General features: G+C 36.3%; 4 protein-coding genes across 5 annotated transcripts; 3 read left to right on the top strand and 1 right to left on the bottom strand.

Annotated features, from left to right (window-relative positions):
- The first annotated feature begins 1,709 nt into the window (after positions 1 to 1,709).
- Positions 1,710 to 8,442, top strand: LOC143305632 (uncharacterized). Its single transcript, XM_076689869.1, has 3 exons — positions 1,710 to 1,896; positions 1,964 to 2,029; positions 8,183 to 8,442. The coding sequence occupies exons 1-3, from the start codon at positions 1,801 to 1,803 to the stop codon at positions 8,273 to 8,275; spliced, it is 255 nt and encodes an 84-aa protein (XP_076545984.1). The 5' UTR covers positions 1,710 to 1,800; the 3' UTR covers positions 8,276 to 8,442.
- On the top strand, positions 4,900 to 7,636 carry LOC117606908 (uncharacterized). Its single transcript, XM_034329938.2, has one exon. The coding sequence runs from the start codon at positions 5,087 to 5,089 to the stop codon at positions 7,634 to 7,636; it is 2,550 nt and encodes an 849-aa protein (XP_034185829.2). The 5' UTR covers positions 4,900 to 5,086.
- A 410-nt stretch (positions 8,443 to 8,852) lies between the features above and the next one.
- On the top strand, positions 8,853 to 10,113 carry l(2)k10201 (zinc finger protein 511 lethal (2) k10201). Its single transcript, XM_034329940.2, has 3 exons — positions 8,853 to 9,136; positions 9,260 to 9,461; positions 9,536 to 10,113. The coding sequence occupies exons 1-3, from the start codon at positions 8,997 to 8,999 to the stop codon at positions 9,980 to 9,982; spliced, it is 789 nt and encodes a 262-aa protein (XP_034185831.2). The 5' UTR covers positions 8,853 to 8,996; the 3' UTR covers positions 9,983 to 10,113.
- A 483-nt stretch (positions 10,114 to 10,596) lies between these two features.
- Positions 10,597 to 16,691, bottom strand: gt (transcription factor giant). Of its 2 annotated transcripts, none has more exons than XM_034329939.2 (2): positions 12,224 to 12,932; positions 10,597 to 11,746 (listed from the first exon to the last, which is right to left on the bottom strand). In XM_034329939.2, exon 2 carries the CDS (start codon positions 11,726 to 11,728, stop codon positions 10,781 to 10,783), a length of 948 nt encoding a protein of 315 aa, XP_034185830.1. In that variant the 5' UTR covers positions 11,729 to 11,746; positions 12,224 to 12,932; the 3' UTR covers positions 10,597 to 10,780. The 2 variants fall into 2 exon arrangements, with proteins under 2 accessions (XP_034185830.1, XP_076545978.1); XM_076689863.1 differs by lacking the exon at positions 12,224 to 12,932 and adding an exon at positions 15,065 to 16,691 and having other exon boundaries at positions 10,765 to 11,736.
- Positions 16,692 to 18,065: the final 1,374 nt, after the last annotated feature.

Genomic DNA, 18,065 nt, shown 5'->3' with positions numbered 1-18,065 from the left:
TAACTTAGAAAATAGAATATATTAAGTTGTTTCTCTTATACCATATTGATCTCATTTTGAGCAGTAATTTAGAGTTCAGACCAAATTTAACCTAATAAAACCATAATAGATTCCCCATAAAAATCATGTAAAAAACCATTGTTACAGATTTCTAACTAATTCTAAGACAACCTGCTCCTATTCACGAATCATGAACCTGTTGACTATGTTTCCTCTCAGTGATCCCTGATCTTTGGTCAAATAGCACGTGGACGAGTTGCTCCCATTTTTTGAAAGGGACACCGAACGATGGACCAGTTTTCCACCTGATCTGGAGCACGATCCATTTTCGTTCGTCGACAGAATTTCATCCCTCGGAACCTGTTTGCTCGCGTGGCGAGGTCCTGCCCTACAGAACACTCTCGCGGATCCTGTATCGCTGGAAAACTGGACCATCCGGATGGGGATGCTGCCGTCTCTCAACAACAATGCCCACTGACCACTGTCCATTGTGCGGCGAGTCAAACCGCAAAATGGATCCAGTTAACCTTTGATTCTTATTCAAAAATCTTCTCGGTCAATTTCCGCTGACAGAGAACTGGTCCACCGAAAGGGGGATGCTGTCGCATCCTTTTGTTAGTGATGGACAGTGCCTACTTAAGAGCAATAAACTCGAACCACAAAAACTGGAGCCGGTTAGCCTTTGACTCCTGTTGGGACAGGGTGATCGAGAACCCCTTATTTTTTCTGAAGGGTGTGCTTAAGGTCCCGTACGCAGCATGAATAATTATTGTATTTTGAAAATTTAAGATTCCAATTTAATTGTTTCAAATGCATTTGGGAAACATTCTAAAGGATTGTCAATATTATTTTTGATAATAATAAAAGTACTCTAAATTTAATTTTTTACCATTTAAAAACTATTCTTTTGTAATATCACACGTGGAATAATTTTTAAATGATTCAAATTAAAGGGAATATTTAAAAAATTCTACATTCCAATTTAATTTTTTAATTTCTGGCAAAATACTTTATTTAATAGACAAAAAATTGTAAGTGTTATATTCACAATGGTGAAATGAAAGTTATTATTGTTCATTTTTAAATTTATCCCGCGGCAAAAATTTTACCCTGTACGTTTTCAACCCTACAGCACACCCTCTAACAAGTTTGATGGTAAGCTATGAAAAAAGGGTGGTAAATAGAGAACTCTACTTTAACGACTTAGGCTAAAAGTAGCATTCTTCTTTAATTATTTAAATGATAATGTAAATTATTTCAATTCTAATAGAATTTTTATACTTAATTTCATTTTTCTACACCTTCATTCCTACATAAATCCTTAATTTTTACATGGAAATAATTTTGTAAAATATATAAATATATAATCCCATATTTTATTATTTATTTTACTAAGTAATTTTCAAATAAAATTCTTATATATCTACATTATTTTCCAACAAATTTATTATAATTAACCTTAATCATGTCGATAAATCATTTACCCTTACTATCAACTGCAAGCATAATAGATTTCTCTACATCGATGAACGATACAAATAAATGAACAAAAATTTCAACAAACACTGTGAAAAATCTATGAATGAAATTAAATTGTGTACTGAGTAACATGTATATGAACACAAAGTGAAATAATGCGGGAAAGGTGATAGGAAAAATCCAATAAAGTTTCTGTTGTTCAATTTGTTTCCAAGCAACAGTATGCCGCATTATCAGATGCATAGAAGTGTCACGACGAGCGACAAGTGTTATGGTGTTCTAATGTGAAATTCAGAAACGTAAAACGTTCTTTGGCTTGAAATGTACGCGACGAATGGACATCAACTATGCAACGGTTCATCCGAGCAGCAACAGGCTAAATTACAAAAGATCAAGGAGCTAACGAGTATCATAAAGGTTAACTAATTAACGTAAAAATTAGAGAAACATCGTCATCTCGTACTATACGATTTCTAATTTACAGGATACTGATAAGAACCTGACCATTTGCGAGGAAATATTAGCAACTTATATAAGGAAACGCCTAAGGGTATGTGAAAAATGATTTCATTTATTTTTCTAATGTAAATTAGTTATTTTATTTCTCTGATGATTAGTCACGAAGTAATTGAATGAATATAAAATTATGTTTTAATTAGTGAATGTCGAAGATTATGAATATCATCTTATTTTAATCTTATAATTGTAGTTTGATTTATATTTAAGATTAGGACTTAATGTAACTTTGTAATTATTCAGTTTGAAAATTCTTAGATATCGAAAGTTAATGGATTACATTATTTATAAAACCGATTATTCGATTTTCGCCGATTTACCATCCTTTGTACCAACCACCGTAACCGCGGTATCCAAAGTATCCACCATAACCGTGGCCATAAATTGCCGGCCAACCAGTGTACCATCCACCTGGGTACCATCCATGTCCTGAACCAATACCATACCTAAAATCGTAACTCGTGAATGCCTAGATATTTAATTACTGTCGTTCAAACTTTTCTTGCATCGAATGTCCTATTTGATTGAATTTTATATTTATGTTGATAGAGCAAGAATCTCCGAGGCTTTAAAAGTGATTCCCTTCAGAAATTTGAAAGATATAAAGGTCTGACGTAAACAGATAAATTTTCTCAAAGAAAAATTTGTTTCCCAACAATCTACCTACCAGGGCCAACCGTAACTATACCCTGAATAAATCCACGGATTCCAACCGTAACTTCTTTTTGCCACTTTTTTATCACCACCGTTATCCTGAGACTCGAGTTGTGGTTGATTATCGTTGGCTACCTGTTGAGCCACATCATTGGTATCCACCACTTTTTCAGGAACAGTGATTCCTGTACCCAAGGCAACAAGAGCCAACAATAACAGCAACTAAAATGATGATCGAATGTCACTAAGTCACCAATATAGTGATTAGACACTATTACGGTAAAATGGAATAACTCTGAACACAATACTACCGCTTACCAGGAGATTCATGATACCAATCTAGCTGAATATCGAACTACCATGATCAAAAGGGTGGACAGTTCTTTTATACCAATATCCTATGAAGATCATTTGCAATTTGTTATGTACACTCAATTCTAGATATACCGGTGTGTTTTCTAACGCCCTGATTGACAAGTCTGATACATATACCATTTATGGGATCACTGAACCACGTAACAAACCGCTCTGATAATATATTTGGATCGAGTTAACAAGAAATTCGAGCTATTTAAAATGGATAACATTGATAGAAACACTGGTGGATGTAATCGAAATGTTAACGAATAATTACAAATTCATTAATACCTTTAGTATTCTTAAAATTAATGAATTTTGAAAGACAATGAATATTAAAAAATTCTACGATTGAATAATATTTATCTAACTAAAACAAAATGATGCATACATGATACACAGAGTTTTACAAAATAAAATGTTTGTACAGCATTCCCAGTCAATTATTTAAAAAAAGCTTGTAATTAACCATTAAACATAAGAATGATAAACAGTGATCACCGTGTAAATGAGAATCGCGTGTCACGCAATAATTTCACCATTGTAAAACAATCTCAATAATACATCCAAGCAATCCAGCTACCGTAACACTTATATCCACTATTGTTCGTGAAAACAAGAAAGATAATAAAGATAATAGTCCTGGGAACGTTCTCAAATCCAGTACAGACAATTTACATCGTTTCACGCATCGTGTAATTATCCACGTAGCAGGTAATTAAACAATTACAGGCATGCCATTCGATCGAAGCTAAGCCCGAAACAAATCCATTTCCTCTCGTTGCATTTAACTGAAACTCGTTGTTACATAAATATGTACCCTTCTCCCGATTTGTATCGCGACTCGTTAATCCCTACCTCCCTTCCGCGATTGTCCCCTTAAGGAGGTTTTGTCACACCAGTCCAGGAAATTGAAGCGATACCGTTTGTACGAACTTTCTCTGGGTGGAGAACAGGTAACATAATCGACACACTTACGAAAGTAGGCTCTATGGATACCTAAACTCGACTTATAATAGATAATGAAACAATATCCCGATACAGAGATTGCATTATGTATTGGATGATCCTGTTTCTCAACGAATTGATTTAATTGATAGAATAACATCATTTCCGCTTGCTCTCTAGTATCGGTCGATTGAACTGATCTCTACGGGTGCCTTTAATTGGCTCGTTTCCTGTCTTATGCAACAATCGGAGAATTTATTATCCGATAAAATTTCGAAAGTGAAAAGTTGGAGATACCGTTTGCTTTTTGTGTTTGGAGCTTCTCGGAAAGACCCTTGGATCAGAATTTGTGTAAATTATTAAATATAAGAATTATCAAAGTAGTCTATGTATCTGATATGCAATTTAAAAAAAAAATTATTTGAATTTGTTAGATTAGATTTGGTTAGACTAAAATAGATAAGTCCTTGAATTTAAATAAAATAAAATTTCCAGCTTAAAAATTACCCCTCGTCCCCAAGAAAATACACCATAATTCAATTACAATTCAACTGTAACAAACAACGCCTACTCAATCATTCACCTCTCTCCTTCCATTCAAAAATCAATGATCCATTCCTTTCTCATTAAAAGAATATCGACCGGTTGCCTCACATAATTATACTCCACGTACAATTATTGCGCCTATTTCAAAAGGACAATCACCGTTCGATCCTGCACGGTTTTACGACATTTCTTTTCCACGCTGCACCGTGACGCTTCAGTTGTCGCTAACCAATAGCCAACCACGTGCAATTGAGGTGAAACTCGACATTTCTTTCCGATGTTATGCAAAAATTCATCCCCGCCAAGTATACACGGGCTGACGATGCTGAAGCGGAACGCTCGTCGCAGTCCTCGCGAGGTCCCGAGGTACAATACCGCCTAAGCTTTGTCACGCGATGGAACACCTCTCCTGCTTGTTCTTCGATGATATTTAACCGGGAATCGCTCGAACGTTTCTACTACACGTGCTACCGTTCGATGGAGTGATCATTCGAAGAGATAAAGATGTCACGGTGTCTAAGAAAGGGAATCTCATTACGCGATTACTCGGTGCATAAAGTGTAACTAGAAGACTAAATCTTCAACAATGATGCTTAGGACATTCTACGTTCTGTGTTGCTTGTGGACGTTTACCTTATCGGAGAATATCGATGGGGCAAGTCAGTCAAGTTCGTCGTTATCACCAGAAATAAATAACACGAGGGATAAGCGAGCACTGGGTCTGATCCTCTCAGGACTGGCCCAGGTTTTCGGCTACACGGTGGATCCTATTCAATTGGCGACATTGCCCAATCCAGACGATGCGAAATCGACCCAAACATCGTGTAATAATACCCAGAATCCATGCATGTCTAATCAGAATGGTTCAACTACTAGCAGACCCCCACAGCGAGAAACGATCAGATTAACAGGTGTCTTAAATTTTGGCAACGATTCGAATATCCTGAATCATTTGCAGGAATACGAGCAGATTTTCCATGGAAATGGTAGTTCAACTACTCAGACACCATCTGGACCACCGTCGACCCAGACACCTATGATCGATACAAGAACTCCTCTTTTGCCGAACATATCCCTGCCCTCCATGCCTCAGCCACCCTTACCAGAGATTCCGCCGCAGGACATTAAACTGTCCTACCCCAGGCCACTGGTTCTGATTCACCGCAATCAGAATTTCAGCAACGCGAGAAACAAGAGCATGATGCAGGAGCGGGGTCAACAAGGAAACGATATGGGTTCGAAGGACACGAATGGTTCAAATGCAGATAAATTACGTTGGGAGGAATATGAAGAGAGACTTGCCGAGTTGGAACGCAGACAGCAAGAGCAGGCTGAGAGATTGAGACAACAGGAGCATCTTAGAAACCGTGAGAAGGATGACAATTATAGCAGTGAAGGGAACGAGAGAAATCGAGGAAAACAAACGGGTCACAGAGATGAAGATTGCCAGGGAAAAGAGGATGGAAATTATGAGAATCCTTCAGAGGAAGAGGAGGAGGAAGAGGAGGAGGAGGAGGAGGAGGAGGAGGAAGGATCGAGAGAGAGTTTTAAGAATCAACAGAAGACGGATCAGGAAGAGCCTCAGGAAAGCAATGAAGAAGAGCAGTCGAAGGACGATGATGTTTACAAGTATGGTATCTTCGGTGAACTACCAATAAGCAAAGATGACGAACAGAGAAGACCTGAACAACTTCGAAACAGCTACGGAGAGCCTTTGGATAATCGCGAGTTGACGGATGATGGATTTGTGAATTACTTCAGCAAACTGAAGCAACAAAACGATTTCCGTACTTCGTCTATCACTCCTAATTCACGGGAAGAAACTTCTAAGGAAAATGAAGATGAGAGCAGAGAATACCTTCCCGCCAGGAACAAATACGAGGAGTATGCTCTTGAAGAAGATACGGACTCCGGGATGAAGGAGGATGAAAACTCCGAGGAAGATGACTCTCCTCCAATGAAGTATTCTAGCAAAGTTCCCTCCAATGGAGAAGATCAATCCTTCTTCAAGGATCAGAAAATCAATGAGGAGTTGGATTTCAGCAAGCACGTACCTCTGATTATACCAGTTAGGTACCTAACCGCCCCTGAAGAACTGGACAAGGTAAGACTCTCGACGACTGTGAAGTCGCAGAAGGATAACACTGTACCGGAAGCCACGAAAAAAGTTTCCCGTAAGGAATTAAGGCCACCTAAGAAGAACTTAAAACCAACAATAGGTTTTCCAGCATTGCCCAGGAAGCTTCATCATGGCGAACAAAAGGAGCTGCAAATGTGGCCCCCGCCTTTTGATTTCATTTTGGATAGCACGATTCAAGCGGATGATACTTCTGGTGGTTCCTCTTCAGGGAAAGCTAAACCATATGATAAAAGAAATGGAAAACAGGGGCAACCTCCTGGAAGAATGGCGCCACCTGTTGATCCTCCAGCACCAAGGACTTACGATTATCCTGAGAATATCTATTATCAAAGTTTTGGGAAGAATTTTGAATCTAGAACTGGTGCTTCGAAACAATCAATGTTTCACAGACCAGTGAATGATGGAATTATGAATCGGACGCGATCTGAAGCCGAAGAAATACCAGATTTCTGGCAACGTCATAGATATACCTTGAACGACGATTATAAAAATTTGGAAGAACCAAATTTGAGAATAAAGTCCTCTGTTCAAGGACAAAATTCTGGTTCGAAGAGATTAGAATCTTCGAAACGGAGCACGGAAAATATTGAGCCAACCATGGAGAATTATTTTAACAAAATATATCCTGGAGCACGTAGAGAAGATGGTAAAAATCAAAGAGTGCAAAATTTTCAAATTGCTATGCAGAATTCGAAATCAATTACGGTACCCGAAAGTCCTGGAAAGGATTATGATTACTTCGGGGTTGGACCTAATGATTATGATGTCGATTATATAAGAGGACACGAGAAATTGCCTCGAGTTTTTGCCAATGACCAACGGTTGTATCAATATAGCGAAAGTTTAACGAAATTAACTAGTGGACCGGAAAGCAAAGATAGGAAAGTTGCAGTTACAGATTACGAGAATGCTGGTAATGCTATGATAGCCTTGGGACAAGAAGAGATCAGTTCAACTATACCAATTAGTTACATCAGTTATCCTCCTATTTTATAATATTCATTCAGATTGATTTATTTTTTGTAATCGAATATGTGTAGGTATTTGAAAATAATAAATTGAATGTTTAGAGAAAATCTAAATAAAGAGAAATTATTACAAAGCTTCCCCAGAATTTTATATAAAATTTTAAATATATTAACTTGGGAAAAATTGTTAAAAATATTAATACATTTTATTTTAATTTATTTTGTGCAAGAAATAATATTAGGATTGGTAATAAACCATATAAAGGTTGATACAACCTTAAAATAAATTAATAAAAAAATTAATTTCAACTTACTTGATTATTCATCTATAGTTGATTATTCATATATAGATATTCATCTATAGTTTAAGTACCTACTATAGCTCCCCACCACTTGTATATAAACGTTCACGCGAGAAAATTTACATTAATATCTACTTTGTTATTCGCTTTGAGAATTTCTACTTCCCCTGTAACACCATTTTTGTTAGGAAAATTTACTGTGAAAGATACTTGCACATATTTCATACTTCATTTATGACAATCTTAATTATAATGTTGTAAATATGTTACAGGATAAGAGAACGGAGATGCAAAGACGTAGCGAATTGGAAAACAAAATGGCCGATATTTTAGAAAATCTGAAGACGCGTCTATTAGTCGAATAAACTATTATTATGTATATTCTCATATATTTGATAAAACGAATAATTAAAACACCATTGAAATCAGAAATTTTACTGATTTCAAGCCATAATCATAATATTAACAGAATTAACGATTCACGCTTGGTAAATGCAAAAACGTACTCACCACTCTTCTTTTTCAAAAATCTGAGCTTCTTTATAACCTTGAGCCAGAATCTGCATCCAGAGAATGTAAACGACCACAATCCAGCTTGATTTATCACATAATTAAAAGTTTATGACCACTTTTGACACATTATTTCAGTTTAATAAGTACCACTATAAACAACACTCTATTCGCGACGCGTAGTAATGAACAAATAAAAAATATTTACGTATTAGTAGCGTCCACCGATGAGAAGAGTCTCGCGCGACAGCACAAGGCCATGTGCGATACTACACACACATTAATAGATGTGATCACTTCGACCAATCATGTGTTACAACCGAAATCACGTGATAGCTGAGGTAAGGCGCGACTATTCAAATTGCGTTATTCTTTTCGGCGGACGACGGTACCTTTTATAATTTTCAAATATACTGCCACCAGAGTGCATCACAGTTGCGAAATGTCGGTAAAAGTATGAATAGCTGTGTGAAAGAATAATTTTTATTTGTCAAATAACATATAACATGTATTGAATAATATATTATTAGAAATTAAGTTACTTTTACAAAGCTTGACAATTACAATTTCGCAAGAATGGAAGAATTTTTGCAAAACGTAGGCGTAGGTTTAAGGCCCATCAACGATCCTTTTTTTGAAGATTCATATAGTGCTTGCAAAATTTTTCAACGAAAAGGTGTTACTGTTGAAGATGATGAAGAATTATATCATGAAGTGTAAATAAAAATTACTTATTCTATATACAAAATTTGGATATATTACCATAACCTGTCAGATGTGGAAGTATGTTTTGATTATGAATACAGAGATTTTAATAAAATGATAATTATTCATTTCAGCATAAGAGAATTTTCTTGTTATGCCAATGGTTGTAAAGCCACATTCCAAACATTGCTTGATTTTGAGATGCATTATAACAGCAATCATCGATATGTTTGTGCAGAATGTAAAAAGTCTTTACCAAATCCCAGATTATTAGACATCCATGTTCAAGAGACTCATGATAGTTTCTTTCAAGTTTTATGTACCAGACAACCAGTGGTATTTATAAACCTTATGTTTATATTATATTTTATGTATAAAAACATTAGATAATATTTATATTTTATTTTCAGTATCAATGTTATGTTTCTGAGTGCGATTTAAAATTTAGTAATCCAATTGAAAGAAGAACTCATTGTATTAATGAACACAAATTTCCAAAGAATTTTAGATTTGATAATGTTCCAAATCATGTAGAAACTGAGTCAAAAGAACAAATGGATATTGATGAGTCTGCAAGTGGAAAAAAGGAGTTAAAACCTAAGAAAATATGGTTAAATAAAAATCAGAAACAGAAAATGTTTACAGTTGCAGCAAAAACTACAGTACCAAGAGACACTAGTGCCATTGAAAATCAATCAAATCCATCAAATGCCACCACTGATAAATCTTCTTTAGTTTTTGTTCCAAGACAAGTACAAAAGTCATATACAAAAGCACTTACTAAGAATCAGAGTAATGAAAAAAATGTACTTGAAACAGGATGTATGGTGGATTTGGCTGATTCATTACCTGATTAGTAATAATAAAAATATTTGATAAGAAATCATATTTTTTCAAAGAAGTTTTTATTATAAATATATTTTAAATATAGTAACAATATTTACATGTCTAATGAAGTTTAAGGAATTTGAATACTTCCATGCTATTGTTATCCTACTTTCATTTATTTACAGGTTTCCTCCGATCATGTTGTATAATGTACATTCCTTACACAAATTTAATTATTTTGATTTGCTTACAGTGTGCAGAATACTTTTTGTATTAAAGTACGAATAACATTTAATTAAAGATTCTTATATTTTTAAACTTTGGATAAAGCTAATGTCAGACTGCCTGTTTGGCACAATCATCGTTATCTTGTAAACAACTTTATGGTATTGGCAGTGTGATAAACTATTGTAACAATACCAAATGGCACTCATAATTCACATATTCATGGCAAATTAATTTCCAAATGTTCAGACTATATTATGAAAGGATTTTTTTATAAACATGTAACAATAGTCTGAAAAATTTCCATAATTGAAGAAAGAATAATCCCTAAACAGAAATCAAAAAATTTTTGCAACAAAAAATACTTCAATACTGAAATCCTATCAAGAATACTAAAACAAAAGAAAAAGCTATGAAACGTTTACAAAAAATTTGTTGCTTACAAAGTGCAATACAGATTTTTACAAATATTCCACTCCTTGCTTCTTCATCAGCAACAAATACAAAGCTTCGAATCAGTATTTAGAGAAACTGATTGAATCCTTCAATATCAAAACAATATTAACAACTTATGACTGAAATCTATACAAAATATCCTAAATTTAAGTTGAATAAACCATGCATCTAAGTTTAGCCGTTTCATTTCTAAGCGCTACAAGTTCATATTTTAATTTTATATTTTCTTGCTCTAAGAAAGCTGCCCTGATCGCAATCTCATCCTCCTTGGCTCTTCTCGCATCCCTAGAACGTTTAGCCGCTTCATTATTTTTTCTTCTCCTTTCCCAATAAGCTGCGTCTTTCTCGTCCACAGTGCTGGTAGGTAATCCAGGGCTCTTGGTGGATCTACGCATCTTAATATTGGTACCTTCGTTCGACCGTCTGACCGAATCCAGCATTCGTTTCCGGAATTCCGAATACGCCTCGGTAGAATTTTGATCATACATCAATTCAGCCGTACCTACGGTAAGCGACAACGGGTCTTTCGGATAAGCCTTGAAGGGTCTCGGTGCTTTTTTACCGGTATCAGGAGACAAAGCTGTCAGTGCCATTTCTTTGCAGTAGGTGGTCGGCGTCGTTGTTGATATGCTGGATGTGGCGCCTACTTGAATTGGTTTAACCGTCCCTCCATTTTGGCTCAAAAGTGCTGGTAGTACTGCAGGCACTACTGGGATTGGAATATTCATTGGTAGAGCCGAGAAATCACCGTGTTGACCGATGACATTAACCGACGCATTCGAACAGTTATAAATCGATTCGAATTTGATTTTTTTCGGCGATTCCGACTCGGATGGTGGCGTTACCATGAACGTTCGTCCTTCGAAAGGACTCTTTCGTTCTGGATCTACAAAATGATTATTTATTTCTTCTTTTTCCGTGTCCGCTGGTTCGTTATGCGAGATCAACTTGTTTAACATTGGAACAGTTTGCTTCTTGCAGGAAAGATCGAGGACCGGTGGCTCGGAGGATTCTGCGCATTTCTCCCGTTTCAAACAGGAGGTAAAGTCGAGAACTTGTGCGTTGTCCCTCAAGGAGTTGGAATACGATTCCATTTTGCAACCTTCCACCGCCTGCAAAACAAAAACCATCATTTCCTAAACCGTTCCCAAATTGACCGGTTGACTGAACGTTCCCGATGCAAAACGATAAATAGCCAGTTTTCCAATGAACTTTCGAATTAATTATAAATTACTCAATATGCCGATCGCGATAAACGTAATAGCGACTAAACAGAAACTTTCTCGTGTAGATTACGGATAACAATCTCGGAAAATCATGGAAAGTCGAGCGTAACAATCTTCTAATCGCGTTAGAAAATAAGATTTTACCCACCGACGAAACACTGATTGAACGTTGAGCAATACCTCCGAGTTTCTTCGTTCGATGTAACCTATCGAGGATTCGTAAACTACTGAATATCAAAATCGGTTCGTTTTTCAAGAAAAACTAGTAAACATATGCTAACCGTATCCACTGGTTGCGCAAGTTTAAATTCCGTACACCGTTCGTCGAGACAACTGTGATCGTAAACAATAAATGATTCTTACCTAATGATCGATCCAAAGTCACACACCGGTCACTGTTATCACAACACCATGTATGTATCGTCGTCGTTCGAATGGTGCGCGTCTCCCGACACGTTCGGGACGCCCAATCCAGTCGGTTCCTACGAACAGTCCTACGGTTTTTAGGTAAATCGTGTTCACAGAGCGAATCGCCAAAATCGTTTAGAACGAGAGGGGGTGTAGTTCGCTTATATACTGGCCAACCCTTGCAAGACCCCAGGGGTAGGAGAGGTTTCCTTAGAAAATGGAGGGGGTACACTCCTGATGACCATAGCGCCGGGATGCCGACTGGCACGCGTTCACCACTTCCTATTTCCAAAATGTTTAGGGAATGACACGTTTACGCGATTACGTGGACACCATCGGGAACGCGATAATGAATACGCGTTGGTAGGTACTTGGGACCAATAATGACTACTTTAATTCCTTGCACGTTTAATAAAATAAAGTTTAAAGTTCTAGCTAATTCTTAAAATTAAGATTTTAATTATTTTAAAACGAGGAATATATAATTTCACGTCGTAATGTTCACGTGTTAAGAATTATTATTAATTTTTTTATTTAGCTTTGACAACTGCCATCTTTTTTGGAATTGTTCACGATGCACCCCCGATCAACCCCGTAAGTGTATAAATTATTATTTTGAAAACGTAAATTATTACTACAAAATGGAGATTGAAACTGGTTTTACAATGTTTTTACAAAGACATACAAAATTATTTTTAAAAATATGTAAATGAATACTTGGGTTGAGAAAGTTCCATATAAAACTTTTTGAGTTGTAATGAAGAAATATTAGATAGACTCAATAAATTGTTTATTATTATTGAATTACTATAATGAAATAGGCACAATATTTAAGTTAGTACATAAGGGATGAAATCGTTAATAAAATTGCAAATATGAGTGCCTTAATTAACCTTACCTTTGTGTACTCTTTCAAATACTAATTACAATTTAACTCTACAATTTATCAATTTTACTGCTTACGTTAAACAGAATGGTCAAGCATAATTCTTGATAACATCCTAATAGACATAAGTAGGTATTAAGAAACATAAAGTCAGAAAAATTAATATTCCACGAAATGCGCGACCGTCAAAGTGTTAATGGGAATAATAAAATGAAGTAGCGCTTAGTCAAGCCAATCAAGTCGTATACATAAAGAGTAAAATCGGAGGGGGAGATGGCATGAATACTCCGTTCTGCCTTGAATTCGTTTATCAGACCCAAGTAGGCGTGTCGCGAAATACAATGCAGGTTCGGTGTCTCCTAAAATTAAAGTTGCGTCGATATTTATAGTCCTAGGTATACTCGTGAAGTTGCCACCGTACCTGTCGTGGCCGTGTCTTTATCGTTCTCGGAGCAAATCGCAACAGCTTCTTGACCTCGAACAATCGAATCCCGCTAAATTAATCCGGTCGTCGTAGTCAGCGTGCCTCTCCAGCCTTTCCAAACATCCAGTTACCGGCTGGCACACTAAATCCTTCCGTCGGTGTCCTCTTAAATCCCGCGTAAGGACGGGTAACATTCACTTTCTGCAACTGTTCGGCAAAGGGTTGAATGTTTCGACATTTTTGGTAGCCGGTATCCGCGTTGCGGGGTGTCTGTCTGTATAACGCTTAGCTTGTCCTTACGGTTATGCATAGAATCGCTGCATAACCCTTTACTCCGGTCCTTTCCATGTCTATTTTCCCTAGTATTTCGTGCTTGCCTTTTGTTTCTGGCCCGTGTCCGATGATTTACGACTGGAACAGGCGAAAGGGTTAAGAATCGCGGAATTTGCGTAAAGTGCTCATAAATTATGCAGCGAAAGCGTTGCGGCCTAGTGAAATTTGCGAAATTTTTATGCGTCCATCTGAATGGTGGTTGCTGGGGGATGGACAGTGGTCATTGGCGTAAGTAGGTAGGGGTCAAAATGAAGTTAGTCCTCTAGAAATTATTGTAATAAATAAGGTAGACTATGTCTACCTTGACTCTAACCTACTTACGTCCAATGACCATTATTACATGGACATGTAATAATTTTCTAAAATTGTGAATAAAAAGTATGTTAGAATTAAGCATCACTAGACACTTCAATTTTTTAATAAAGTTGGAGGATTTAGCCTACTCCAGATAATAATCCTAGTTACGCCAATGACAACGGTATTGCACCTTGACATTCGTCCTTTGGAAATGCTCGATGGATCATCTTTGGTTGTTGCTCGTTAGGGATGCACAACATATGGCAATTTTCATCGCATAGCACCGGAAGATGAACCTCTTTTCTTCGATTCCTGATGACTAATGGTTTAGTTTCACGGCTGCCTCGTTAATTGTTGGGCCAGCCACTTTCCACTGCAGCACCCTTGGCATCTATTGTTTTTCATAGCTTTCTAACGAGTCGTTAAAATTTCATTATAATTTTATCCTGTGTTCTAAACTCTAATATAATATATATTTTATTAACCCTTTCATTATAAAAATTCATATGCCAATGCTTTCTGTGATTGAGTTGGATTTTCATCCAATAAATTTTATAAATTAAAGAATTAATTTTTCAAATCTCCTGTGTTTAGCGAGCCAAAATTTTTCAATTAATTCAAAGTTTTTTTTTAATCTTAAAATTTTTGTGTTCGACAAAGTTCGAAGAAATTCGAGTGTGAGAAAAGTAGGAATGAAACGAGAAACGTCGAAGGATAAGGTACAGTTATGCTCGATATAGTGGAGACGTCTCATCATGTCTTCGTCCCAAGATCACGCCAAATTTAGTCCTCCGTTTTGGGCCCCGTTAAAACGTCGTGTCCTACCCATAGAAAAGCACCCTGGCGCTCAATTCACTGCACCGCCTCCCATTCTCGTGTATACAAATTTTTGCTCTTTTGGCCACATAACCCACATTTCTATGGTGCAGGGACGACCGCAACCCGTTATTTGCGATTTTTCCCGTGGCCATCGCATCGGTACGACGACAGATGAATGGTCCGCGCATTTGCATCTGCTCTGCTCTCACAGAAATGTATACAAACCATGTAACGGTACGGGTTGCAAAATCTTCATGATGATTCGTCGTGGAAACGTCTCAATTCGACGTACCACGTTGAAATCTTTTAAATTGGCCCGCTGTGAGTTGTCGCTTTTCTTACGGTGAGAAACGAATGAACGAAAGGGTTGTTATTAGACTTTTATATATCATTTTTTTAGATCACATTTGTTTGTTCTATTTGCTTTAAAACAAATGGAAATAAAAATCTATCCAGTACCATAACTAGGATTTTTTTTAAATTGGCCAAGTCCCTTAGTAACTTTGGGATTCTGAAATTTTAGAATTCTGAAATTTTGGTATCTTAAAATTTTTAAATGGTTAGGAGATCAATCAAATTCTTTTTTTTTGAGAAATACAAAAATTTTAAAAATCGATAGTCTACGAGTTTTGATCATTGAACATTTTAAATCAACTATAATCCAGAACCATGCAATCGTGATGTTGTAAATGATTTTAACCGTTTACATACATCGTTAGATAACGCAAATGGCTAATAGAAAGTGTCTCGTAATTTCACAACTGTAATCACTCGAAACGACTTCTTCATAATTTCCCAAAGGTAGAGGACAATGGTGTTTCGTAACGATAATGGTTAGTGGAAACCAAGTTCATGCAATATTTCCATTTGTATTCACACCACGTTGAATATTATCAGAAACTTAAACAGATGTTCGTCAAGTAACTTCGACTTATAGGCTGTTTGTCAAGCATTCGTGAAAATGACCCGAATTTTCTAACGGAATATAAAATATAACTGGAGCGGTCAATGCTGCTTTTGAAAGGGGGTCATAATCGGTAATTATCATGTCCTTTAGACCCAATAACTTAAAAGCCTCGAAAAGAGAAAATTAAATATATCAAATGAAAATAAAAAATTAACATTGATTTATTACGAGAAGAAATTTCATAAAAAAACATCACCCTACATTTTTTACTTACTTTTTTTATGCAGATTCACCCCGCTTCCGGTTGTGCCACCAGATCGGCAACACCCTGTACAACGTGTCAATGGACATTATGTGGCGTTCGCTGAAAGACGAAATGGTTTCGTATTAAACGGGAATATTGTCAGGTAAAAGGCATATAGCTTCCAAATAACGTGCAATAAAACCTTGAGAAATTTTCTGACCATACCGTTCGTTAAAGTAGACAATCGTTTTCGACTTACCTTTACCCTGACGGTAACACAATTCGCACAAAGACGGAACAGTGTTCTTGTTCGAGAACTCATTATAGGTCTCTATGGGACCGTACTATTTTAATTAAGTTCCACCAATAAAACGATCGCAGTTCTTGTAACGTAATAATGGTTTTCCATCGACTGAACTCGCTGAAATGGGTTCAAAATTGTGTAAACATTGCGTTTACCATTCACCTGATTCCAAACGTATTGTTCCAAATCGAGTATCAAATAATTGCATAGTTGCTGCAATCAGAATTACATTTTCTTTGCTTGAAAATTAAAACGATCGATTGTGGTTAATTGCTAAACTACTTTTGCTGAAAATAGAAAGAGAAATGGATCCTAGATAGAAATTTCTTTTACCATTTGATGGCTCCAAATATATATTTTCATTTTGCATAGTAGGGGGTCTGAAAGTGTCAGTTCTTTAGACAGACATCAGCCCTTTTAATAGAATTCGACACCAAAGCAGTCCAGAGCGACTGGAGAAAAACGTGATGGTGGTTACAGACACATTAAGTCATTCAACGTGAGCCAAAGTAATTACTTTTCGATTTATCTTGCGGTCGGACCACCGGCCAAGTTTTGCCAACAGACTTTCGAGATTTGCTTATTTCCGGTGCTCGCGTACGCCTTCCTTTCCCGCGGGAACCCTTTTCTTTCCTCAGGATCTTTCATATCGCAGGACACGCCTTCGGATAGATCTTCGAGAACGAATCTTATTCCTTGACCGAGTGGTCACCTTTCAGTGAACACCTTTCAGTTAAAGCGTCTTTATCGATACGTCTTATTTGCCAAAGAGATCGCCGGGATCTTTTGAAAATGTCTGAGAAAAATAAATTATTTTCTATAGGGAGACTATCGTTGCAATAAAAATATATTTTGCAAAAAGAAATGTTATTCATTGAGGTAATTTATGAAACTAATTTTAATTACATTGTTGAGAATTTTAATTATTTTTATAGATATTCGAAGGTATACGATTTAATTTTTAATTAGCAAGTCACTATTTCAATTAATACAATATGCTTGAAATATTTTTTATAGCAAATATTTATTTCAGTGTACTTTTTGCTGTTGGAAAATTTTCATATTGTTTTTAATTCCATAAAAAACTTTTGTTTATAATTGATTTTACAAAAATTGCTTGGAAAAATAGAAAATAGTAAAGAGATGTTGGCAAAAATAGTCGAGGACAAAAACTTTCGAGAGCAGATCGTTCGGTGTCCGATTACTAATCCGTACGGTAAAGAGTTGAAAATCTCTCTAGAGAGAAGAGACGAAAAGCATTTACATGCTATTTATTTGAAGGTTCTTCGAAAAGAGTGACGCGGTCATTGAAAGATTTCCGCGTTTTGTGGACTGCTGCCCCACTTTGTTCTCCTTGAACCATATTTCTCCTTCTTCGAAACAAGAAAACCCGTTAGAAACATCCTTTACAACCCCCAAAAATTGCAACAGCTCCCGTATTCTCTACATTTACTTTCTTTTAAAATTTGTTTACATTTCTATACCTACACTGTCAAATGGCCGGCCACGAAAGTCAAAACCTAAAATTATTGAAATCAATGTTTAATCCTTTTTTAATTTTCTTTTTTCGTGAAAAAAAATGT

This window comes from Osmia lignaria, chromosome 2 (assembly GCF_051020975.1).
Source record: "Osmia lignaria lignaria isolate PbOS001 chromosome 2, iyOsmLign1, whole genome shotgun sequence".
NCBI classification, from domain to species: Eukaryota; Metazoa; Arthropoda; class Insecta; order Hymenoptera; family Megachilidae; genus Osmia; species Osmia lignaria.
The sequence above is the reverse complement of the archived record's forward strand: the minus strand, read 5'-3'. Positions and strand labels throughout refer to the sequence as shown.